The 20654-nt window shown below is 48.5% G+C and overlaps 1 protein-coding gene across 3 annotated transcripts in view; it reads left to right on the top strand.

Moving 5' to 3' along the window:
- The window catches only part of SLC5A9 (solute carrier family 5 member 9), a 57590-nt gene that overhangs the window by 22082 nt on the left and 14854 nt on the right, over window positions 1-20654 (top strand). For all 3 annotated transcript variants that reach the window (XM_034780034.1, XM_034780033.1, XM_034780031.1), the window contains 10 exons: window positions 938-1009; window positions 7229-7333; window positions 9581-9745; window positions 12486-12591; window positions 13385-13465; window positions 14272-14477; window positions 15653-15788; window positions 17210-17317; window positions 17924-18074; window positions 19308-19476. In XM_034780034.1, coding sequence (XP_034635925.1) covers window positions 938-1009; window positions 7229-7333; window positions 9581-9745; window positions 12486-12591; window positions 13385-13465; window positions 14272-14477; window positions 15653-15788; window positions 17210-17317; window positions 17924-18074; window positions 19308-19476 — 1299 coding nt within the window. The remainder of the gene's footprint in view (window positions 1-937; window positions 1010-7228; window positions 7334-9580; window positions 9746-12485; window positions 12592-13384; window positions 13466-14271; window positions 14478-15652; window positions 15789-17209; window positions 17318-17923; window positions 18075-19307; window positions 19477-20654) is intronic.

Raw genomic sequence — 20654 nt, 5'->3', positions numbered from 1 at the left:
CGTATTCTGCCTTCCAAGATGCAGATGAGAGTGGTGCCCAAATCAGAGCGGAGCAACAACTCACAGCTGCTCGGTAACTTCTGGGTACAATGTCCTGACAAACCCAGGGGCTTTCCCACTTGCAAAGTAACAACCAGGCCCCCAGCTCAGAAGCCAGAGAGGCTTGTTAGCTCAGGCTAGTGTTAATAATGGGCTAACAGGAAGCACTCCCCTTCTCGCTGGCCAGAAGCGTTGGCTGGGAACATGCAGGGGACAAGCTGTGTGTTTCTCCCGTGCAACGGGAAGCTTAGGAAGTATTGGTCATCCTAAGGCTCTGTTCTACTCATAGTTCCCCCTAGAATGGGGCAACTCTTCACTGCCCCAGTGCAATCCCATGTGCACACTGTAGTACGCAGTCTGGGGTCTCCGACAAGGCGAGCTCTCTGGCGTCCCAGGAATGGGTGGGCTACAGCCTGAGGTTTCACCCCGCTGGACTTGCTGGAGTACAGTGCATTATTTCCCTGTTTTAACTATTGTCGCTGCACCTCGAGCGTCTGCAAAATGGTTTATTGAATCCTCCAGAAAGCACCGGATGACCTGGATACGGGGAGTTAGTCAATTCTAACAGCAGCTGGGAGGGCAAAATAATAATAATTAATGGAGATATCCCATCTCCTAGAACTGGAAGGGACCTTGAAAGGTCATTTAGTCTAGCCCCCTGCCTTCACTAGCAGGACCAAGTACTGATTTTGCCCCTGATCCCTAGGTGGCCCCCTCAAGGACTGAACTCACAACTCTGGGTTTAGGAGGCCAATGCTCAAACCACTGAGCTATCCCACCCCCCAGAACTGGGAGGACTCCCAGCATGTTGCTGGCAGGACGACTGGAGAGCAGGACCAGTGTGATGGGTGGGAACCCGTGGTGGGGAAAAGCACTTAATGTTTTTTCTGTTTTTCAGTCATCCATACGGGCAAGTCGGGGGACAGTTGGAGGGTATTTCCTGGCTGGACGGTCCATGACATGGTTGCCAGTAAGTCTGATGCTTCCACTTGTTACTTAAAAATTGGGATTCAAGCAAATCCAGGTACCTGATAGAAAGGTCTGGGGACAGGCACAGTACCCACCCCACACAGCTCTGCCCAGAAGCCTCAGCCCTGAGCTATCGGGACCCTCAACCACAGAGTACCCACCCCCCACAGCTCTGCCCAGGAGCCTAAGCCCTGAGCTACAGAGACTCCTACCTGGAGGGAACGGACAGTTCAGTCTCCCTGGTCTTTTCAGTTCTTAGCTTTTTTGCTCAGGTCAGAGGCAACGGGTTACCTGGTGCTGTGGCTTCTATGATGCAGCCCCACCTGCCCATTCGGAGCTGGATTTAGGTCCTCCCCCTGTTCCCAACTCACTTCACATACAGCTGCAGAACAGCCATGGGAGCATTAAATGACTCAGGTCTGCGCGATGCCGTAAACATCATGTGGAGACGACAAAGAAAACAATCGTATGGCAAAGCCCTTCGCCTCTACCCTTCCCGGGTGGGGGAAAGGCTACACTATTGACTGTGTGAGGACTAAAATAAATCTCCGAAATGATTCACGAGAAAGGAATAAAGCTCTTAAAGGGCACGCTTGCGTGGGAGCGAAAGGCACACCTAAAAATAATTTCAACGTTTTAAAAGAATAAAGGTGTCACTGGAATAAATAGCCTTTTCATCCAATTGCAAAATATACAGCTGTATCTCTCTCCAGTGAGTCGCTGGTAACGGAATACAGTTTTCAACCAAAAACTTCTTTCTCTGTATACACAGTGCCCATAAATCCTCTAGGCCTCTTCTGTCAGAGAGGCGTACGTATATATAACAGCTGTTATTGCTTTAATGTGCTTTGTGCTCCAATTTCTCCCCGGTGACATTTAGGGAAAAGCATAGGGGGTGTTTCCATAACTAGAGCGTGGAAGGTTTAAAAGATGTTGGAAGGAAGCTGGCTTTTGCCAGGATCCTTACTATTCTTATTTTTCATTGCATCTGGTGGCTAGTCTACTCCAGGAGGTAATATGGCCCAGTGGTTAGAACACATGCTTGGGTGCTAGGAGGGCTGGGTTCCAGTCTTGGCTCTCCTACTGATTCACTCTCTGGCAAGTTGTTTGGGTCAAAAGCACTCTCTGAGTTTGCCTGTTTCTGTTTTCCGGGCCCAACTTGAGATTCTTTGGGCTTGATTCTCAGAGGTGCTGAGCTGCACTTGAGACCAGTTATGACTGTTTTAGCACTGATGCCTAAGGAAACATATGATGCAATATGGGACGAGGTCTGCTCTGCTGCTGAAGGTGCCATCTTCTGACCACTTGTGATAACCTAAGTATCCCAGCACTCTTTGCAAGAGTGGGGAGGTTAACCCCAGCGTCCCAGCTAAATTCCAGTTTGGGTGGCAACATTCTGGCAACTTCAGGGTTTCAGCTTCGAGCTATAACACCCTAATGGGTTTGGTCTTAAAAGATGGTCTCCAAGGCAGGCCTCTCATGTGATACCACAGCAGCTGAGATCAGCTGAGGTGCCAAGAGCCCCTCCAGTTTAACCAAAAGGGTTGGCCAAACAGCATTTCCAACTAATGACCCCCCAACTTTGGAACTAATCTCCCCTCCTGATCTGACAGAGCCCATATATGTGTACAGTATTTCCATCCCATCGCCAACAGCCTGACGGTGGAAGAAAAATGGCAAACAACCCAAAGTGAGGCTCCTGAATCCAGATTCAGGCATTTAAATCAATGTGGCCTGCCTTTTTCAGAGACTTCGAGGCCCTGAAGTCCCCATTGACTGAGGTCCCTTCCAACCCTGATATTCTATGATTCTGTGACTGAGGTGAGAGCTTCAGGTACCCTGAAGGTCAAGTCTCATTTATTTAGATGTCTAAACATGGCCTTAGGAGCCTGGTGGTAGGGAGCCAGATTTGCAGATTTTGGCCTATAGCTTTTGTTCCCTTTCACCAGTACAAATCAGGAGTAACTCCTCTGAAGTCTGGAGTCCTCTCTGTGTAAAAACCACCCTCAGTGAAGGCAGTCAGGCCTACAGAACCTGCCTTTCCTCTGTCACTGATTCCCCTCCCCCGTAGTGTATCTCCATTGAGTTTGATGATGTTACTCATGATTTTACATTAGTGTGTAACACAGGGCATGATCCCTCTCCCAATGAAGTTTTTCTCCATTGACTTTAAGGGAAGCTGGAGTGGGGTCTGAGGATAAACCAGCGGTGGGCAAACTACAGCCCGCCGGCCACATCCGGCCCTCCAGCCGATTTAATCTGGCCCTCGAGTTCCCGCTGGGGAGCAGGGTCTGGGGTTTGCCCTGCTCCAGCCAGAAGCCGGGTCGGGGGCTGCTCCGCACACGCAAGCTGCAGCTCCAGGAAGCAGCGGCATGTCCCCCCTCTGGCTCCTACGTTTAGGGGCATCTAAGGGGCTCCACACGCTGCCTCCGCCCAAAGCGCCGCCCCCGCAGCTCCCATTGGCCGGGAACTGGGCCAATGGGAGCTGCAGGGATGGCACTGTGGATGGGACAGCGTGCAGGGCTGCCTGGCTGCGCCTCCGCATAGGAGCCGTATGGGGGACATGCCGCTGCTTCTGGGAGTTGCTTGAGATAAGCGCCACCCAGAGCCTGCACCCCTGACCCCCTGCCATGCCCCCAACCCCCTGCCCCAGCCCTGATCCCCCTCCTGCGCCCTGAATTCCTCATCCCCAGCCCTGCCCCAGAGCCTGCACCCCCAGCCAGAGCCCTCACCTCCTACCCCAGCCCTGATTCCCCTCACCCCCTCCAAACCCCTTGGTCCCAGTCTGGAGCACCCTCCTACACCCCAAATCCCTCATCCCCAGCCCCACCCCAGAGCCCGCACCTTTAGCCAGAGCCCTCATCCCCTTCTGCACCCGAACTCCAATTTCATGAGCATTGATGACCCACCATTCAATTTCCATACCCAGATGTGGCCCTCGGGCCAAAAAGTTTGCCCACCCCTGGGATAAGCTATAGACCCGTAGGGTAAATACAATTGTGACAAGGGTCTCGTGATGGGCTGTGGAACCGCAGACAACTATTTCCATGGCTTCAGGATTATTTTTCTTGGAGTGTCTGTGTCTTCCTGTGAGTTGGACACAGACACTACCAGAATAAATAATAAGGCCACTGTCTCATTGCTCTACAGCTTCTGTGTTTCTGACATCTGTGTCCGATACAGTCGGATGTGTGTTTTAGAGAAGGTATTTACATTTCTTGGGAGTCAATATATTTACTCAAGATATGATTTCACATTACCCCAGTCAGCCTTTTAATTAGCAGTTTACTATATGGAGAAGTAGGGCTGGTAGCAATGTTAATTCTGGCCACAGCTTCCGGCTTCATGCAATATTAATATTTTAACTGTCTCAGAAGGTGAGAAGCAGGTCAAACTCCATTACTCTTTGCTCAGAGCTCAGCAGTGGCATATTAGGAATCTGCTGTTCAGACAAGGTGTGGTTGGAAAGCAAACTTTCCGTAAGAAGGAAGCCAAAGCATTGGTGTATCTCCATTGATGTCAGTGGCCACCTGGGATGAATTTGGCCTGTGTAGAGGCATGGCAAAGCTTTGTCCGAAAGGAGAGTGATACTTAAAACCAGAGGTGCTTTATCCTATGGGAACAGCACTGTACCTTGTTTTCATCTAGTTAAGGGATCACTGGACCACGCTGGGGGTGGTGTTAAAATTAACCCGAGGTGTTAGCATTTTCCAGACTGCAGCAGTTTTCCATCTATATGTGTTTGAACCCACATTTATGCATGGGTTGCAGCCTTCCCAGGCTCACACGTTCTTTAAGATACATGCGACATTCTTTCCATGTAAGTGTTTCTTGAACAGCTCAAGGTCCAGGCTTGGAGTGTAAATATTTGCCTATAGAAAGGCACTGGATTCTCTCAGGTTATAAATGCAAAAGTCCTTGTTTTCTTTTTGCACATCTTCACTTCCTGGCTACCCCAGAGGGAATGCTGGCATGACAACTACTCGGGGGCAGTTGTCCCCATTGAAATCAGGGGGAGTTTTGCCATTCACTTCGGTGTAGACAGGACGTCACCTCCATTCCTTCTTGGTCAGAAGTCAATTGGAGTTTTCCTGAGGAAAAACTAAGGCCCAGATGATCCTCAGCTGCCCCATAGATGGAGGGCACACTCTGGTTGAGGCTCTCCATCATTCCTTCAGCCACCTCCCTGGTGCCATCTCCTCCCTACCCCCATCCTAGACCCTGCAATGGCCTCTGCGTGGGCTTGGGGGCCATGCAGGGACAGGGTGGAGATGGGGGGACCCGTGGGGAGGTTACACATAATTTCATCCCTCCAGCCCATTGGAGTTTAAGGCTGAAGCTGTGTCAGCTTCTCGGCATGGTTCCCTTTGGGGCACAATGGGGACTCTCTGTTCTGTCAGCTCCGATAGAGGCATGTGGCCAGGAAGCTGGGCTGGGGCACCAGGGCCAATGCAGAAGCATCTCAGCTGAGGGAGCTGCCAGGTTTGGGGACAGGCCTTCACAGTCTGTTGGAGGGGATAAGGGTAGAGGGAAGAGAAATGCTGTGGGAGGTGGGGTTTCTGTGAGGGGATCCCTCACAATCCCCTGCGAGGATCTGACTGTGGCAGGGGGATCTGGGCCTGTAAGGGCATCAGGATTTGGCCCACTGGGAGAAAGGGGGTTGGTTTCACAGTATTTCCAGGTGAAAGTGCAAAGTCCCTGCAGCCCCTGATTTTGTGAGATTCTCAGAGCAGGGAGATTTGGATAAGCTCTGCCCGCAAGCACCTCCCTTTTCACCCCGTGTATCAGAGCCTCCTGAGTTTCACCGATCTTCGTAAAACGTGAGCCTTTCTGCTAACCAAGGGTTACGAAAGGAACAGAGCTTAAAGGAGCCCCAGGGACACTGTGTCTGCTGTCACCAGCCAGGACCCCGGCTACGAAGGATTGTTTGATGTGCACAACCTCTGCTGAATGGACATTTTTATAACTGCCCCTCAGGTTATCTTGCTGACCGCCCAGGGAGCTCGAGCGGTGCTGCCCTGCAGATGTGGTATCAGCCCACCACCTGCTAACCTGACGGGCACTCACAAACGTGGGCCTTAGTTCTGCATCCATCACTCCCACTGGGTTGCATTTTGATGGGGCACCTTGCGAATAAGGGGAGCAGAGTCGTGCCCCGAGCACAGAGCATGAGGAGTGATCACATGAGGATACATGGCACATGATGCATTTATGTCACACTTTGAAGCTGAAAGCGCTTTACAAACCAGCAGCTAAACTCTGATCACACGTGGAGGGGGCCTTCCCTCCCTGTAGGGCATCTCAGACATGGCCATGGCGCCAGCCTGTTCCCCAGACATTGCAACTAGCCCCTCTGCTAGTCTGGGAGGCGGGACCTGCACAGTGGGGCGGGGACTGAATAGGCCAAGGGAGAAGTAGGTGGAGCTTAAGGATGCAAATTGCTCTCAAACACGCACCTTCCCCACGCCAAGCTTGTAGACCTTATCCAGAAAACATGCCACCACCTGGAGCTGCACCTTCCTTGGGGTCTCTGCTGTGGTTGGGGATCCCCCTTTACAGGTGGCCCGGGGACACCCCTGTTAACACAACTCCATCGCACCCACTTTGTCGGGGTGGCACATATGGCAGCAGCTGCAGTGGAAGAAGGGGATCTCCAGTGGGATGGATCCCGAGGGAGCAGCGGCGTCTGGGGCGGGTCCCGCAGCCTGCATTGATACTCTAGGGGCAAAGCAATAAATGCATGGGGAGATTCCTCGCACTTCATGGAATCCCCGTAGATTAGAATAAGCCATAAAGAGGCTCCACAATAATTTACATGTTTACAATACATAAACTTAAAAGGAAACAAGTGCTTGTTTCAAACAGGCCCATCCTGAATCTGTGCTCGGAGCGTATCCATCTGTTTACATCTGCTATGGTATCTCTCACTGGCCTATCTGAGCTCCTCAGAATTCATGAAGACAACTCCGCAGCGGTGTCTGTCGAAGGGAAAACTCCCACTGAAGTCAATGACTGAATGAAAACTGACCGGATGAGGGCCAGCACCAGGGGGCAGACTCACATAGGTTAGATTACTTTAATAAGTCAAAGCACCGTATCCTTTAAAAAAAATCCATCAGACAACAGCCTCGGACGTGACAGCAGGCCAGGCCATAGGGAAGTGCTTTATGTTGCTTAGAAACTACTTGCAATGACTCTCTGCCTGTGCTGTGTGTTTCAGATTGGAGCCTCGCTGATGTCAAGCAACGTGGGCAGCGGCTTGTTCATCGGCCTTGCAGGCACAGGAGCAGCTGGGGGCCTCGCCGTCGGGGGCTTTGAGTGGAATGTAAGAATCCAGGCTGCCCTGGACTTACAGTTTACAAGGGGATGGGGTGTGGGTTCCCTGAATCAGTTATTAACAGTATTGTCAACCCCCCAGTGCTCTCAACTCCTGAATCAGGCCCCCCCAAAATCACGAGATTGTCTTGAAAATCGTGAGATTTAAAACATGTCAATGTGGTGGTTCTTTTTCTTTACCTGCTGCTTACTGAACCTTCAGGGAGCTCCCAGGTCACATGTTTAGGATGTGCTCTGCAGCTATGAAGGTTAGAAACTATGTTTTTAGAAAATAAAAGTTGAGATTCCCACATAGTAACAGGATTCCAGGACCTGGGGCTTTAGGGAAAACAACACATCTCGGAAAAGTAGGGTTGCCAACATTGTATTTCAAAAGAAGTGTTCTTAGCATCCCCTCCCCACCCTTCCTCCTGATGTTATTATTTATTGTTATTTTATTATAATTAATAATAAGCAGTACTTGCCTACATTTGCCAGGGGTATTTATTCCTGCCTTTTGCAGCACTCAGCAACTCCTGATCTTGTTGTATAGAGATGAAAAAAGAAGGAGCATCCCTTGTAATAAGGTAGTAGTTCTCAACCAGGGGTCCGGGGGCCCCTGGGGGGCCATGAGCAGGTTTTAAGGGGCTGCCAAGCAGGGCCGGTATTAGACTCACTGGGGCCCAGGGCAGAAAGCGAAAGCCTCACCATGCAGGGCTGAAGTCTGAGGCCCCTCAAAGCCTGAGCATCTTAGTTTCGTGGGGTCCCCTGTGGTGTGGGGCCCCGGGCAATTGCCCTGCTTGCTAACCCAGAACACTGGCCCTGGCTTGTATATGCAGAAAAACAGTTGTGGCACAGGTGGGCTGTGGAAAGAAAATATAGCATGTTTTTATAGCATGTTGTGGGGGGCCTCAGAAAGAAAAAGGTTGTGAACCCCTGTAATAGGGGACTGTGGGCAACCCTACACACAAGACTCACCATAAAGCCACAAGAGCTAGCAACACTGTAATAACATTTCAAGTTCCAAAATGTGTGTTTCTGTGTTCAATAACTTGGTGTGAATTGGGGCCTATTGAAATCCATTGGAGGTTAGTCGCTGACCCTTCTAAGAGCATGAACACTAGGTGTAGCACGTACAACTCAAGAGGAATTACTAGGTACGCTGGCTAGAAGTGAGTCTGGTGCTAGTTTTCCTGCAATACACATCCATTAGATAACTCAAAATCTCTGCTGTTCCATTCAAAGACCTCCCTTGAGTGGAGCCTGGTAATGGTGCCAATTTATTCCCAAGGGGCATGTAGGAATCCACCCAAGATCAATTTTCTTGCATATATTTTCACTGCAGCTGGTATTTTTGGAAGTTAAGATTTGGGTCCCGTTGCCAGTTCCAATTTGCACTAACAAGCCCTTTCAGCAGAACATGGAGTCTACGTGCAGCCTGTGCGCCATTGAACATATTGATATATTTTGATGATCACGGAGAGCAAACATGACTCCACTAGCTTTAACGTCTCCATTTTGGCCTGGGCTGGATTTTGGAGCAGCAGAGTGTGATGGGAGAGAGAACTTTAAACTCCCAAAAGACACTTCATGCAAAACAATGTGCAGGTTCAAATCCAGTTCAATCACACAGGAAGTTGTCCAAAAGTCCATCAGTGTCTTCCTCTTGCTTCTATTTCTGCTGCTCAGAGAGATTCTGTTCATTCAGCATCCTTGTCTGCTAACCTAGTCATACTGTCCTGCAAAAATCATGAGATGCTCGAAGGCTTCTCCGGAACCAAGAGCCTGAAGGTCAGTTAGACCTTGATCCTCAAAGGTACTTGGCTCCTAACTTCCTGGGCCTTAGAACCTTGGCACAAGTGGTAATGCCACTGGTACCAAAGGTCACCAAATACTACATCTCCTTTTATAGAGCTAGTGCAATGAAGTGGAATCTTGCCAAGGAGGCAAGGAAGTGGAACAGGATCTGACATCCTATAAAAAAGAGAGAGACGTGAGATCTCCAAAGGCTTGTCACTGTACTGACAGCAGTGTTCATCCTGTTCTCATTCACCCATCTACCACCTTGTCTTCCAACCATAACCCCCAAGTCCCAGGATTTTTCTGTCTGTATGGCAGAGCAATACTTTGCTTTAGAGATGCCACGTTCCCACGCTGTCTGATACTGCCCATGGCATGTTCAGAGAATTTGCATGGTGCAGAGTCTATCGCATATGTTTAATTATGGCCTTTTCTTTTCTTTCCTCCCCATTGCCAGGCTACCTGGGCGCTACTGGCCCTCGGCTGGATTTTTGTGCCTGTTTACATTGCTGCAGGAGTTGTCACAATGCCCGAGTACCTGAAGAAGAGATTTGGAGGACAGAGGATTCAAATCTACATGTCCGTACTGTCCCTCATTCTCTATATATTCACCAAGATATCGGTATGTATCCCACTGGAAAGCAACATTGTGTCTACAGCAAGCTGGCATCATAGGCAGAGTAATCACTCCGTGAGCCTTACCGTAACGTTACAAATAATTAAGGAACATATTATGCACCATAAATGCCCTCTTGCCACCCCGTACTCTTCCCCATATATCAGACGAGATCCTCAGCTGGTGTAAATTGGCTAAACTCCATTGACTTCCATGTACACCATCTCAGGATCTGATCCATTGCATCTCGTGTTGATTAAATTCTTTGCAAAAATAATCTTAGCATAATAGCATTTCTATGATTATTTTCTTTATTGAAATTTCTAATTTTAAGAATTGTATTTTAAGGAAACAACTAGTGTTATCTCTAGTCCCTCCACCTTCACAAATTGCTTCTATTGTTTCAATCTGTAAGATGAACGGGAAATGTATACCACCTTAAGGCACAGCACAGCACAGCGTTCTTAAAGCATTTTTGGCACATGAAGCAATGTCAGCTTCTGATCATTTGAATGCTGCAAAGAAAGGAGCATATTCTCTGCTCAGCGCATTAATGGGAGTTACCTGTGCACCCGGAAGGAGGATTATAGTGCAAAGTCTTAGGCACAGGAGATATTAATTACCCAGGGGACTAGCTAGTTCAAAGGGCTGGTCATAGAATCATAGAATATCAGGGTTGGAAGGGACCTCAAGATGTCATCTAGTCCAACCCCCTGCTCAAAGCAGGACCAATCCCCAACTAAATCATCCCAGTCAGGGCTTTGTCAAGCTGGGCCTTAAAAACCTCTAAGGATGAAGATTCCACCACCTCCCTAGGTAACCCATTCCAGTGCTTCACCACCCTCCTAGTGAAATAGTGTTTCCTAATATCCATCCTAGACCTCCCCCACTGAAACTTGGTAATGGGAACTACAGTCTTTTGTCTCTAAGCCAAAGTTTACTTCCAGCCCACATCTGTAGTGACTAAGGCCTGGATCCTCACAGATCCTTCCGCCAGTGGAAGTTTGGAGCCTAAATACCTTTGAGGATCTGGGCCCAAATGCCCTTCTGGCATGATGACGTCTGGTCAGCTTCTGTGAGAGGCGTTGCTGGCACAGGAGGGTACCAGATATCGGGAGGGCGGGAGCCTGCAGCTACTCCAGACTTATCACAGCTATATGGTGGCTGTTGGGGAAGCAGTATTTTTCAGTGCCTTTCGGTTCAGTGGTCTGTGCTTAGTATTCACTGCTTATTCCCAGCGACCTCTCTGCTGAGGCTAATTCGTACGCGTCTGACAGGTGTGTCTGGTTTAGCTTATTGGCCTCGGAGGTGTTTTCTCTAAGGTAACACCTTTGTTTTCAGAGTGCGTATTTAATGGCTGGCTCGACAGCAGGAGGTTTGGTTATGAGGGGGATTTTTCACGCCGCAGTTCCTGCTGGAAAGTAGGTTAATAACTTTGCTGCTCAGTTTCATAGTCCTCCTGCTTGCCAGGAAGAGCGGCGAGCTGAGTGAGTGATGGGGTCAAAGTGTGTGGATGCAGTTCTCTTTATATTTCCTGCTGGGAAGACAAAGCTCATATCCATTATGTAGGAGGCTCTTCACTTCTCCCCTGCCCCCCTGCCACTTAGTGTATCTGGGGGCTGTAAAGATCACGAGGGCTAATGGAAGCTGGATTTTAGGGAGATGATTTGGGGGCAGAGAGGAACACGCTCTTTACCACTCCATTCTGTCTCGCTTTCCCATGGACGGTGTCTGCATCTTTCCACATCCCAGGTTTACAGATTTCTTTTGGGTTGATTTAATACAGAACAAAACCTCCCCACTTGGTATGTGCCACCTTCTGTATTTACAATGGATGCATCTTAATTTTAATGCTGCTTTTTTTTTTCAATCTGGCCTCGTTTACTATCCCCCTCCACAAAGTGAGACCCAGGGAGCTTCTGCAGCTCTAGGTCAGATCTCCAACCTGCATAAATAGGCCTAATGTTATTGAAGTTGTTAGAGCAACCAGTGAGGCGCTGGCTAGGGTCCATTTTCAGATAGATAGGTTGAAGCACAAGACATTGGCCACTCACTCATGGTCTTTCCAGCTGATAGTCCATCACTCTGACCATTAGACCACGTAGTCTCCCAAGCCCAGGGTGATACCAAGATGTTCTGTTTTAACAGATGCCAATGACCCCACCTACTAGAAAAGTGAGCTCGGACTAAGCATTCACAACACCTACAGTGCTTGGGACCCTCCCTTGTTTCCCAGTGACTCATGCTCTTGTCTGTGCATTCATCTGGTTCCCCTTTCCAATGTCAGGAGCTGTTTCCTGCTGAGAGAGTTCTGACCCTGTCTGAATGAGGTGCCAATCACTTACATCCCTGACAGGCTGCTCTAAGTTGTGCTGTAATGGCTTCTGTGAGCTACTGCAGGGATATAGAATTGCTGAGGGACAGGCCTACCTGATCTCACCCCGGAAGGCCCCCCCCCCCACGCTAGGGGTATTAACCTGATGGGGAGGGTTTATGCGTGTCTGGGCCCTGGCACACGGAGCCACAGTGCAACAGTGAATCAGGCCCCATGCTCTCCACAGCTCAGTGCACCTTTTTGATCCTATTGTGTCTGTCCTTTTCCCCCCTGTCTCCCCCTTCCTCACTTTCATAGCATCCTCCCTTCTGGTTGCCCATCTAATGGGTTTTGAGTGGGCTGGAGATTGTCAGAGAAGTGCTAAGAAATGCAACCCACTAGAGACTCAAATTCTCTTTGCTCTTATTCCAGACAGATATTTTCTCTGGAGCGCTGTTCATCCAAGTCTCCCTGGGCTGGAACCTTTACCTGTCCACCGTGATCTTGCTAGCAGTGACAGCTGTCTACACTATAGCTGGTAATGATACTGCCTTAAAAGCAGCACACTAATCTGGAGTCTGGCAAAGACTCGCTTCCCCCAATGCATTTTACGTCTCTGCATTCTGGGCCCAATCCAAAGCTCATTGAAGTTAATGGAAAGAATTCCACTGACTTTGAGCTTCGGATCAGGCTCCCAAGTAATGGAGTGTCTGAGCAAAATACAAGGTGGGACAGATAGTTAAGCGTAGGGGTTTCACACATGCTGTAGGACATTTTGAGTGGCCCGTTCCATAATGCAATCTACTTCTCTAGTAGAGTGTCCTTGTTTAGAGAAGGTGGTTTAAGCATGTTTTGGTGTATATCCTGGATTTTCTCCTCGGAGCAAATTCGGTGATAGCTGAGTGCCAGGCTGTAGACAACAGATTGATTGGTTTGTCTGGGGTGGTTGTTGGATCTGTGGAGGTAAGCGTGTGGATCTGTGGTTTTTGGTAGATTGTCTTTTGTAGAGTTCCATTTTTGACGAAACATGGACTTAACAGAGAGACTAGTTTTATGGCTTTTTACAACAATTTGTAGCACACCCTACCTCCTGCTAACCCTTAACTGCCCACTTCATTTTAAGCGGGTCTCCTAGAGCATGTGTGAAATCTTTATGCTTAACAATCCGTCTCACCTTGTATTTAGCTTGGACACTCTGGTTACCTTCTCCAGACCTGAGAAAGAGCTCTGTGAAGCTCAAAAGCTTGTCCTTTCCGCCAACAGAAGTTGGACGGATATTACCTCACCCATTTGGCTCTCTCTTACTCTGTGGTTTGCCGTTCTCCCTACAGGTGGTTTAACAGCTGTGATGTACACAGATGTGCTGCAGACTGTGATCATGGTACTCGGGGCTTCGGTTCTCGCCTTTATAGGTAAGAGGAACCAGGGACTGTGATACCTACAATCTGAGTCAAACAAGGAGCTAGGCCCTATGGAGCATTTTTTCCCCTCTTTCAACAGAGGCCCATAATTTAATATTAATAACAGAATTCACAGCCACATTTGGCACCTGTCCCCATAAACCAAGCTAGCTCCCCTCTTCCTTGTTTATTCCAAAGTGCTTATTTTAGTTGTGCAAGGTGTTGAACGCCTTTTGCTCCCTTTGGGAGTTGACAGAGCAGCTTGCTGGATCAGATCCTCGGAGTCAAACTCTGCTCTTGTGCCCGTAACTCCTTTGAGTTTCAGCCGCCTCTATTGCTTTCCTCCAGTGGAGTTACTCTGGATTTACAAGAGAATCATTGGGAACAAAAACGGACCCTTAGCACTTTGCTTTAAGCCTGCCTGCCAAACAGTAACCCAAATGCTGCCTCCTCTGGTTTCATGTTTTCCTGATGAGGCTCTTCCAGAAGGTTTTGATCAGCGACTCTGGGTTCTAGTGGCACTTTCTTGCCAGTCCGGGTAATGATGCCACTGCTAAGGGAATTCTGTGGTGCTGGTGCTGTCTCCACCAGAATGCACTGCTGGGTGCAGAATTCCCCAGATCCCATTAACATCCCAGTGTTTCTGGATGCAATCCTGCTACCCCCACCACACACACCAACTGGGCCACCAAAAACTAGGTTTGAGGACAGCAAGGAAGAGAGGAGGGGGGGAAAAAGCAAGAAGGAGCGAGAACAGGATGGATGAATGACCTCGTAGCAGGGCATCAAACCTAAACCACTGGCTGCTTCCTTCTCAGGGTTTGAAAAAGTCGGCTGGTTTGAAGGACTTAAAGAGAAATACAGCACCATGATACCCAGTGTCATAGTCCCAAACACCACCTGTCACCTCCCACGTGCTGACGCCTTCCACATGTTCAGGAACCCTGTCACTGGGGACATTCCTTGGCCTGGGCTTATCTTCGGCCTCTCTGTGCTGGCTACTTGGTGTTGGTGCACTGATCAGGTAAAGTAAGTCTCTTTTCTCTTTCTCTCTCTCCCCTTCCGCCTTTTATCCCAGTATCTTCCTTTCCAGGCTGCTGCACGGTTCGCAGAGTCACTGGAATGGTGAATGTGTGTGTCCGTCTGTCTGTCTTTGGGGGGCCACCGTCTCTGCTGACTGGGATAGACCGGACCTGCTCATTCTTTCCACAGCTCCTGTTGCAGTTCAATGCTTCTGAGTATTAGGGGTGGGGGGTTTGTTTTGATGGTGGGGAGCAGCAGGGTGTGATATTTTCCCCTAGGTGCACACCTGGCTGGTGAGTAAGTGGGGTCTCTTTATGGAGGTAGGCAGTAAAAGCCTCATTCTGAAAGCCAGGAGGTCTGTGTTCTGTTCCCGGCTCGGCCAATGATATGGCACATGACTCTGTGCAAGTCACTTAAATCTCATCTATGACCCACTTTTTTGAAATTCCTGCACACAAGGTGCGGCAGAAGCCCGAAGTATTGCGCAGCGGCAGATACCACCAACGTGCAGTCCTTCATCTGTTCCCGAACTAGGAGCCTCGTGTGAAATGTACTGAGCAAATCATAGAATATAGACTATCAGGGTTGGAAGGGACCTCAGGAGGTCATCTAGTCCAACCCCCTGCTCAAAGCAGGACTAATTCCCAACTAAATCATCCCAGCCAGGGCTTTGTCAAGCCTGACCTTAATACTAAATACAAAAACCTAGGGTGGGCTCAGAGCACAGAGAAATAGGCCCTTCTTTAGACAGCCCGGCTCTCAGTGTTCAAAGGTGGGAAATTCAGATCTGCTCACCGCAATCCAGTGTGAGATTGTTAACAAAATGACATGTTCTTTTTCACGCCCTATTCTGAGCTCATGTCTCATGGTGCTGAGTGCATTGTTGAGCAGCGGCTGCGTTTCACCCTAGAGGTGGCTGCATTGCAGTGGCAGGTGAAGTGATGCCGGTAAAGGGCAAGGGAAAATTTCCTCGCTGCAATCAGACCCTCGCTGGTGTCAGCAAGAGTGAACCATGCAACAGAGATCTGCAGTGCAGATCAGAGAGGAGATTGTTATCATAGGCTTGCAAAGTGCTTTGGGATCCGTCGAGATGAAAGTATCCTGCATTAGATGATGAGTCTGTTTTCTCTCTGCAGGGTTTTCTTTTAACTCTTTCCATTTTTATACTGACTGCAGGTTATAGTGCAAAGGTCTCTCTCTGCCAAGAACCTGTCGCATGCCAAGGGTGGATCGGTGCTGGCGGGTTATTTGAAAATGCTCTCTATGTTTTTCATTGTCATGCCTGGTATGATCAGCAGAGCTCTTTACCCAGGTAAGCTGTTGTTCCTTACAGTCGGACTGTTCGTGGATTGCGAATACAATTTCCTTGTGTCGGTGCAGACCTGCCAAAGCTCAGCAGTTTTGCCCCAGGGTTTATCTCCATACAGTGCTATTGGCAACTCAGAGGGAGCTTCCCAGCCCCTGACTCCACTTCCAGGTTTGGGGTGCTGCTTTAGGACATCTGTGGCAGAAGCCATTGGGACAGTTGCATGGGCCAGGTGTCAGAATATCATCTTGTGGACACTGCATGTATCTAATAGGAGACAAAAGGGAGTAGGCGAGAGAGAAACATGGAGACATCGAGTATGTTTAGACTGCACCCTAAGCCCAAGCTCTGACTCAGGTTTGAGCCCAACTTTCCCTTCCATCCACACACAAATCTGTCTGACTCAGGTCAGCAAGTACTCAGGACCCAGGTCCTATAAACCTCCTAGGGGGGTGGATCAGAGCCCAAATCCTACTGTGACTTGGGTCCTAGCCCTGTCATTTTGCAGTGTGGAGGCAGGTCAAGCCGTAAACCCAGGCCAGAAGGTCTGCATAGTGCCGTATGGACGTGTCAGCACATCCAGCAACGGTAAGCCCAGGTTTACAATGCAGTGTGGGTGCTCTAGCACGGGCTTGGAAACGCAGAGTCCACGAGCCCAGGTCCCACAGACCTAAGTTTACAGTGCAGTGTAGACAGACCCATACAGACTTTAGGGGTGGGTCTTTTGAGTCAGACATGGAATCCTGTTTGTTCCGTTAGGATGCTGATGTAATAGTAAAAGTATTTCACCTGAGACACCCCTCTTCCCCCTGCTTTGTCATGGGTTCTGCACGGTAGGCAACTGCCAGGCTGAGATTCTGCTTGTGGAAAGAAGCAAGATCTCCCCTCATCTCCGCCACCCAGAACAAGCTGTGTTAGACCCAGCTGAATCCTCAGATTCTCACTGTGGCTTCGGATCGGATTGCTGTGAATGCACTAGGTGCAGGGGGAGCCAAGCAGGGCTGCAGTGCTTGTTTCGTCTGTCCCCCTCTAGTGATGGCTGGGCCACACAGAGAGATGGGTGAGCCTGCTGCAGCCTTAGCTAATGGCGCCGGCTCTTTTAGCATAGGCAGTTTAGAACCAGGGGTCCCAGGTTCAATCCCAGCTGCCACCAACCCATCTAGGGGTGAAGCGTTCCATCTGCTCTGAACCAAGTTTGCATTGTGTCATCACGAGGCTCTAACTTTATTTGGGGGCCCGAAATGTTCTTTGGCTCCCATTGCGATAGCTTGGAAAACTGTGTTCTTGCTGTTTTACTGCCTTATATTAAATATATAAGATATCAAGAATCAATTCCTTTAAGACAGTTTCCAGTATCTGGAGTAGATATGCCACAAAGGAGGTTTAAACTGGCTGGTTCGGTTTCTAATCTTTCCCCTCTGCTACAGATGAAGTGGGATGTGTGGACCCGAAAGTCTGTGAAACCGTCTGCGGAGCTAAAGTGGGTTGTTCTAACATTGCCTATCCTAAGCTTGTAATGGGACTCATGCCTGTAGGTGAGAAAGCTGTATTCTTAGGGGTGTGGGCTTGTACTAGCACTGAACAGCTGTGTCCTTGGAATGGAGTGGCCTTTGGAGCTATCCATATGAGGAACTAATGCCCTGCAACTATCAGTTGGATTGGTAAACAAATTAAAAGATAGCAAAGTTTTCTTTCCATTATATAGCAGGCACGCGTGTGTGTGTTTGACAAAGAGATGGATAAATAGAAGTAGCCACATTGAATGGAAAAGATTAAAGTATTTGCTATGGCAAAATATCAAACGAAAACTAAAATCCCAACATATTTTTCAAAAAATGTTATGGAAATTTTCCAATTTTTCAGCCAACGTTTTTAGTTTTCCCATTTTTAATGGAAACAGTAAAATTCTAAAGAAAAAAAATGTTCCTGGGAAATTTTTATTTTGAAAAAAGGACATTTTTTGGAAGAAAAAAGAATTTGACCTTAAATGTTGACTAGGTCTAAAAAAAGTCGAGATGGGCCCGGACCAGAGCCGCAGTTTCAAAGAGCTCTCTGGACTCTGTTTACATTCATATGCAGCACATGATGCAGGAGCTAAAAGACTAACAATCTGAACCAAATTTTCCTTGTTGGTTTCCCAGGACTCCGGGGTTTGATGATAGCTGTGATGTTGGCAGCCCTGATGAGTTCCCTCACCTCGATCTTCAACAGCAGCAGCACGCTCTTCGCCATAGATATCTGGCAGCGGCTCCGCAAGAAAGCCACAGAGCAGGAGCTCATGATTGTTGGCAGGTCCTCTCACTTCCTTATGGCTTCACTGAGCGTGTTATTTTGATGGCAGGTCTTAAACTCTCCAAAATGTTCTATCTGGACTCTGGGATTCATAGATTCCAAGGCTGGCCAGGAGGGACCACTGTGAACATCTCATCTGATCTCAGAGAACTGCCCTGAATCAATTCTTGGTTGAACTAGAGCGTATCTTTTAGCGGGAGGGGGAAAAACAGGTGAAAATTAACATGCATGTTAATGAAAAAAGTAAAACTTGAGATGAGTTATGTTTCCCAACTTTACCTGGAGTAGATTCAGTTACATAGACAGGCTCAATTTGCCACTGACCTGGAGAGATTATTTCTTCTGTGTTCTCTAAATTTGTCATAGACGCCTGTCCTAAGCACAATCCACAGTGAAATCATGGCACCCTCTATTGGCGGACTCCAATACTGCATCACACCAAGGCTGTAAAACAGTTCCCTTCCCACTAACACTGTTAATAATAATCTGCACTTCTGTAGAGCCTTTTATTGAGGTCACACATATTAAGTTAGCTTCAAAACATCCCTGTGAGTTAGGTGAAGGATAGAGAGGGGTGAAAGCATCAGCTGTTTAATAGTACACAGCAATACGGCACACTAGCTTAAGGCAGAAATGAAGGAGAATATTGAATGCCGCTGAAACTTCGGTGGGAATTTTATTAAGTAGGAAGTAGTGACTTAGTTGGAATTTGGTGACGGCACTAAAGACCTCTACTCTTCTGAAAGGTGGCTGTGGGATTTTAATGATCACAAGTTGTCAGGGTCTCTGTCTCATCCAAGAGACAGTGCCTCCGGCAGTTCCCACTAAAAACGTGTCGGGTTACTGGGGCAGTCATGATTCAGTGAGCCCTGAGATTGCCACGCACAGAGCCACCTGCAGCACTTCTTGCAGTGCTCTGGATTCTCCTCGTATCTCTCCCATTCAGGTCCTTACAAGGCCCTACACAGCTTAATTTGACCACTCTGGCCAGATCTCAGCAAAGGGTTGTTAGCCATCTTCCTTAGGAGAGTGAAATTTACTTCCTGCCTGGTTACAAGGAGAAGCCTGTCCTAGATTTCACTTCAGATGAGGAATTCACTCAGGGTGCACAATGGTTTTCCCTAGAATTCATTGAAAACACAAGGAAGTGTCTCTTGATTGGGGATTGCATTTCCAGGTGGATTCTGAAACATGCAGAACTAATACTCTTTGTTCCAATCTCCGGTCTTCCAGAGTGTTTGTTCTCATCCTCATTGCCATCAGCATTCTCTGGATTCCCATCATTCAGATGTCCAACAGCGGTCAGCTCTTTGACTACATTCAGTCCATAACCAGTTATCTGGCCCCACCAATTACTGCCCTCTTCATCCTGGCAATCTTCTGCAAGAGGATCAATGAGCCCGTAAGTAAGGAATCAGTGACTGGGTCGGTATGAATAGTAGTACCACCTCAGGGTGTGCGTGTGTGCGTGCGTGTGTGTGTGCGTGCGTGTGTGTGTGCGTGCGTGTGTGCGTGCGTGTGTGTGTGTATTCTTAGTAAACATTCAAGTGGATTATTGCAAACCACTATCTGGAAAAATTAGAAATCAGAGGAGTTAGAACTGGTTCGAGTTGTTTGGGATTAACAATAAAGTGATTTTAAACAGGAAATTTCACAGGACAGGATGGTTGGGGGACTGGGACTGGGATTGGTCTATGGAACCTTTTATCTCCAGGTTACCCGTTCAAACCCAGCCCAGCAAAGCTGTGACCATCACAAAGTGGCTTAGTGGCATGAGTTAGTGGGCCTTACCCCTGTTTCTATTGGATGGGTGTCAGCTTCGCAGAAGCCACCACAACTGGGGCAAATTGGCAGCCTCAGCAGAGGGGCCATGGAAACTCAACTAGCTTCATACTCCTAGAAGTGGTCCCTCTAGGTCTAGGTCAGTGAGGGGCAAACTTGCACTCCCACTGTCTGTGCTGTAACTGCTCTACATACAGAGAGGGCCTTAGGCCCAGATCTTCAAAGGTATCCAGGTTCCTAACTTCCATAGCTTTGAGGATCTGGCCTTAGTCTCTAGGAGACAGATCCTCAGCTGGTGTAACTTGTTTTGGCTCCATTGAAGTCTGTCCATCCAGTACGTTTCACTAGCTCGAAATTCATTTATAAAACACCAACCATGTTTGGCTTCCCTCCAGTCCAATCTGCAGAGGTGGAGACTCAGACTTCTACCATTCCCCTGTGTCTCTCTGTGCCCTCTTCTTTCCTCTGTCAGCGAGAAGGGGGAGCATCACTGGGGCTGTTTAATCCCATTGTTCTGAAACTTCCACTGGGGCCTGGTTCTGCTCCTGACACAAGCTCATCTTTTTGAGGCAGGAGGAACCCCCTAAGGGATTTCAGACCCTATTTCAGAACGTAGCTCAGGGTTCAAATTATTTCTGGAAAATTGGACCTTTTTGCTAAACCCTTTGAAAACAAAGTGGCAGTGAAAATGAACCCCTGCTCCCTTTTCCAGTAACAGCCCTCAAAGCGTCTTTCTAACCTTTCTTATAGTTCTGTCTCCCCCCGTTATGGTGTGGCCAGAAACAACTGTCTCCCCTG

Source organism: Trachemys scripta, chromosome 8, assembly GCF_013100865.1.
Source record: "Trachemys scripta elegans isolate TJP31775 chromosome 8, CAS_Tse_1.0, whole genome shotgun sequence".
NCBI lineage: Eukaryota > Metazoa > Chordata > Testudines > Emydidae > Trachemys > Trachemys scripta.
This window is presented reverse-complemented; position numbering and strand designations above follow the sequence as displayed.